Source organism: Bison bison, unplaced genomic scaffold, assembly GCF_000754665.1.
Source record: "Bison bison bison isolate TAMUID 2011002044 unplaced genomic scaffold, Bison_UMD1.0 scf7180017864213, whole genome shotgun sequence".
Classification (NCBI taxonomy): domain Eukaryota; kingdom Metazoa; phylum Chordata; class Mammalia; order Artiodactyla; family Bovidae; genus Bison; species Bison bison.
This window is the reverse complement of record NW_011494785.1, coordinates 3,015,011-3,019,867: the sequence shown is the minus strand read 5'-3', so window position 1 is coordinate 3,019,867 and position 4,857 is coordinate 3,015,011. Positions and strand designations below refer to the sequence as shown.

Sequence of the window (4,857 nt, the reverse complement as noted above, 5' to 3'; positions counted from 1 at the left end):
TGGGTGGGAGGGAGAGTCGTCAGGCGGGAAGACAGTGTCAGGAGGAAAATGATGAGTTTTAGGGGCCAGGTCACACACCGAGGGTGCACGGACCATCACGTCCGGTCCCCGTGTCTAACGAGCTCTGGTCTGATGGTGGGGACAGGGGCAGAGGCAGTGAGACCGCTGAGCCGAGCCAGAAGCAGTGTACAAAGACCAGGCTGGGCTGGTGGCCAAGGGCACAGGGACAGGGACAGGGACTTTGGGAGGAGCCTGGAGACAGGTGGGCTGGCCCCAATGGAGAAAGAGATGGAGAAGCTAGTGAGTGTAGACACCATGAGCCCAGCCCTGGAGACTGAGCTGAAGCCCCCAACAAAAACCCAGTTACGCTCCGGTGCTCTGAGAGTTGTTGGGTGGGAGGGACCTCCAGACACGTGCACGGGAGGGATGACCAGTGGTGTGAGCTGACAGGTGCTGCAGCTAGACAGGCTCCCCGATGGGGCAATGCCCAAGCTCACAGGGTGGCATAGAATGAAGGACACCGCTGCCACCACGCCCCCGGCCGCTGCACTCTGGTCCCAGGTGGGAAGGACACGGATTCTGAGAGCGGCTCAGTGGGGGAGGGGCTTACCTGCCTAAAGGCGGTAGGAGCCAGCAGGGTGGTCCTTGAGGTCAGAGGCTGCTAGAAGTGGGGCTTCCCAGGCATCACAATGGTGAAAAAGTCCGCCTGCCAGTGTAGGAGATGCCCGCTCCATCCCTGGGTCAGGAGGCAAATGAGCCCACACACAGCACACAGCTGCTAGAAGTAGGTCCCCACTAGAAGGGACCCCCTAGGCTAGAAGTTGTGGCCAACTCTTTCCAGCCCCATGGACTGTAGCCCACCAGGCTCCTCTGTCCAGGGACTTTCCCAGGCAAGAACACTGGAGTGGGTTGCCACTTCCTCCTCCCGGAGATCTTCCCAACCCAGGGATCGCACTCGTGTCTCAAATCTCCTGCATTGGCAGGCAGGTTCTTTACCACTGGCTCCACCTGGGAAGCCCCAGTGAGGAGGGAGAAGGAGATGAAATCATGACTTAGGAAAGGCCGTTTACACAGGAGAAGAGAAAGTTGGGGGATCCATGTGAGCAGGAGCAGGCATGTTCTGTGGGTGGAAGAGAAAGTTGGGGGATCCATGTGAGCAGGAGCAGGCATTGTTCTGTGGGTGGAAGATACAGAGGCTGGTTTTGAAGCAGGACCTACTGACTGGAGACGTCGGGGAGGACTGGCCGCCTGGTAGGCAGTGAGCAAATCCTGCCTGGGGGTGGTCAGGTGTCCAGGGCCACTAACTTCCTGGGGATGCTCTTAGGGCTCACACATTCCCAGGGTAACAGGGGACCAGCTTTCTGACTCCGCTGGATTCTGGATGCCTGACCTGGCCTCACAAGGACCTTTAGTCTTTGTTCCCCATCCTTAGGCTCTAGAAGCATAGCATGGCTTATCTGAAGTGATGTCACCGACATCAAGGGCCCCCACAGTCCCCAACACCTGCAGTCACTCCCTCTTCCCAACCAATAGGTCATTGGGTGTTGAAGCTGCCACCCTGCACCGTAATGGGGCTCTGGGCTGGCTGCTGACTTGGCCTCATCTCTGCCTCTGTCCACCCTGTGGAGGCAGGACTTGGTTTTGAAGGTCCTGGGATTCCTTTCTTCATCCTAGAAACCTGTAGAGATAAAAGCCTCTTTGTCTTTCCTCCCCCCTCCCCTGAGACCCCTCTCTCCTACTTATTCCCAGCATCTTCCATCATCCGGATCTCAGGCACACCCTTGGGAACCATTTCCAGGCACACAGGTGTCTGTCTGGCTTGCACAGAGCTTTCAGGACAGAGGTCCCTACTGTGCAACCCAGCAGTTAGACCTCACCGAAAGTGGTCTGGATGCCTGGGGAGCTTTGTCCTGTCTCACTGGAGGTGGCCCACGTCAGGTCAGCATCCTCTGCACAGACAGAACACCACACTGCAAACCGTCATTCATGACTCCTGCTGCCACCCAAGATTGATTTTCAGTCACTTCCCGGCTGAAACTGTTAGAGTTATCAGTTCTTTGTGTTCTCCATTCCCAGCTAGAACTGAAAAATTCTCGCCTCTTATTTCCCCGTTTTATGTATTTAACTGTCCGGCTGGTGATAAATGGTCAGCAGACTTCCCTCGGCTCAGCCTGTGATTGTGTGGGCTCCGTTCTCAGTGCCTCTTGTTGATGGGAAATGAGTAGTCAAGCTCTGCTGGAACCCAGGAGGGCTTGATGGAGCAGGTGGCTGCTTTAATGCAGTGGCTCTGGGGCACCCCACCTCCCTACCCCACCCCTTGGAATTTGCCCCCCAGTACGAGGCTTCCCAGGTGGCGCTAGTGGTTAAGAACCCACCTGGCAGCACAGAAGACATGAGACCTGAGTTGGATCCTTGGATCCTGGAGAAGGAAATGGCAACTCACTCCAGTATTCTTGCCTGGAGGATCCCATAGACAGAGGAGCCTGGCGGGCTACAGTCCATGCAATTGCAAAGAGTCGGAGAGGACTGAGCAACTGAGCATGCACACATGCACGCACTGAGCAGACTCCACCCGAGAAAGGATGGGGGAGCTTGTGGTGGGTGGGCCTGGGACGTGGTCCCAAGAAATGTGACACCCAGGGGAGTCTGCGGTCTATAGTCTCCCTGGGGGATGAAGCCTCAGGCGGGACCCAGACCCGGCAGAGGTGCTGACCCGCACTCTCTCTCCTCTGGACTGCAGGAGGTGGACATTTACACGGTGAAGACGGAGGAGCTGTCCTTCACGTCTGCCTTCTGCCTGCAGGTACAGCGCAACGACTACGTCCACGCCCTGGTCACCTATTTCAATATCGAGTTTACCAAGTGCCACAAGAAAATGGGGTTTTCCACAGGTGAGCCTCCTGCTGGCCTTCCAGACCCACCCGGCCTGGTGCCCAGGCTCTGTAGGATGTGATCTCCCCAGCCTGGACGTGGGGCAAGGGCCGGGGGGCATCAGCCAGGGATCCTCACTTGGCACCTTGCAAGCCTCTCCAGTCCTGGAGGAATGCCACAGTTCTGGCTGCTAGAGGAGAAGGTAAAAAACTGTAGCAGCTGTGGCCAGCACTGAGAGCCAGTGTCGGGGGGGCAGGGGCAGGTGTTGGGGCTGCCTTTTTGAATGCATGCTTATTCATTTAGTGTTTCCTGAGCACCTGCTGTGTGCAGGAGAGGGTATGGAGGGGAGTGAGACTTTCTTGTGGCAAAGAGCAGGCAAGAGACTTACCTTAATTCCTCACAGGAGGGCTTCTTCCAGAGGTGATGCCCCTGACCACCAAGTGGAGTCCTCTGGTTTCCATCAGCCAGGCCAGCCCTGGTGCCTCCTCATCCCAGGAAAACCAGAGGACCCTGGTCCCAGTCATTATCAGCTGCTCCCCTCCCTTCAGCCCACAGGGAGTAGGATATTTCACCTGGACCTTGACAGATGGGTGGGACTCAACCTTTCAGTGGTGAAGGGTGGGGCAGTGGGGCTGAGGAGGAGCCCGCTGGAGGATCGTGGCTGTGACTGGAGGCCAAGGGTGGAGCCACATGGCTGTTTCTCCCTCTTCCATCCCTGGGATATGCCTCCCGCAGGGCCCGCCCACCCTGCTGCCGGAGATGAGAAAGTCAGGGGGCAAGGGTTCTCTGGAAAGAGTTCTGTGTCTCTAATGCCTGGGCTGCAGCATTGTAGCTAGCTCCCAGCTGGGGTCTTTCTTTCCCTGAGATGGTCTGTTTCTGGTGGGTGTCAGCATAGGGTTTTGATCCAGCGTGTAAGAGATGTCCTACCATCTTTACCAGCTGGCATGGGTTTGGCAGTCGGGTTTACTCAGACCCTCTGCACTCTGACCACCGAGGAAAGAGTATTTCCTCTTTGTGTTTAGGGACCCCAGATGCACAGAAATAGATTAATCCTGACTCCTGGCTCATGACATACTGCTATGACATACTGCCATGCGCGGTTCACTTTTTGCTTATGTTTTAATTAATACAGCAAACACTCGTGAACTTGCCACCTAGCTCAGTAACTAGATTGTAAATAAAGTATTGTTAAGTCGAATGAAATAGTGACTAGAAATAAGTTTATTATTAGTAGAATGTAAATGTATTAGTTAATATCATGAGATAAACCATTGTTCATTAGAATATAAATATTAAACTGAAATATATTATTAACAAGCATAATACAATAAGGTTTATAATTAATAAATGTAAGTCAATTAATTCAGGGGGCTTCCCAGGTGGCTCAGTGGTAAAGAATCTGCCTGCCAAGCAGGAGACATGGGTTCGCTCCCTGGGTCAGGAAGAGCCCCTGGAGTAGGAAGTGACCTGCTCCAGTATTCTTGCCTGGAAAATTTCATGGACAGGGGAACCTGGTGGGCTACAGTCCACGAGGTCGCAGAGTTGGACATGACTGATAACACAGGAGATTAAATTAATTCAGAGTCACAAAATAAATCCCTGTGAGCTTACTACCTAACTCAAGGACGTCAATGCTATCAACATCTTTGCATCTACCTGGGTGGTCCCCTTATCCCATTCCCCACATCGCCACCAGATGAACATTATCCTGAATTTTGGGTTAATTATCCCCTGCTATTTTTAAAAAGTTGTTTCATGTGTACGTATAGGCCTAAATAAGGTATTATTTGGTCTCAGCTAGCTTTGAACTTAAGCTGAAATGCAGGTTGTTCTAAGTGGTTCCTCCCCATGGGCCCCCGGGGGCTGGAGCTGCTCCAGGAGACACACTGGAAAGCACGTCACATTGTGCAGCTTGGAAACCATCCCTGCTAATGGCTCTGCCCGTGTCTTCCCCCCGAAGCTCTGGGCAGAAGCTGTTGCAAATGG

General features: G+C 54.0%; 1 protein-coding gene across 1 annotated transcript in view; it reads left to right on the top strand.

Annotated features, from left to right (window-relative positions):
* Positions 1-4,857, top strand: part of PRMT8 (protein arginine methyltransferase 8) — a 46,574-nt gene that overhangs the window by 36,390 nt on the left and 5,327 nt on the right. Inside the window, exon 9 of the mRNA XM_010845208.1 lies at positions 2,741-2,891. Coding sequence (XP_010843510.1) covers positions 2,741-2,891 — 151 coding nt within the window. The remainder of the gene's footprint in view (positions 1-2,740; positions 2,892-4,857) is intronic.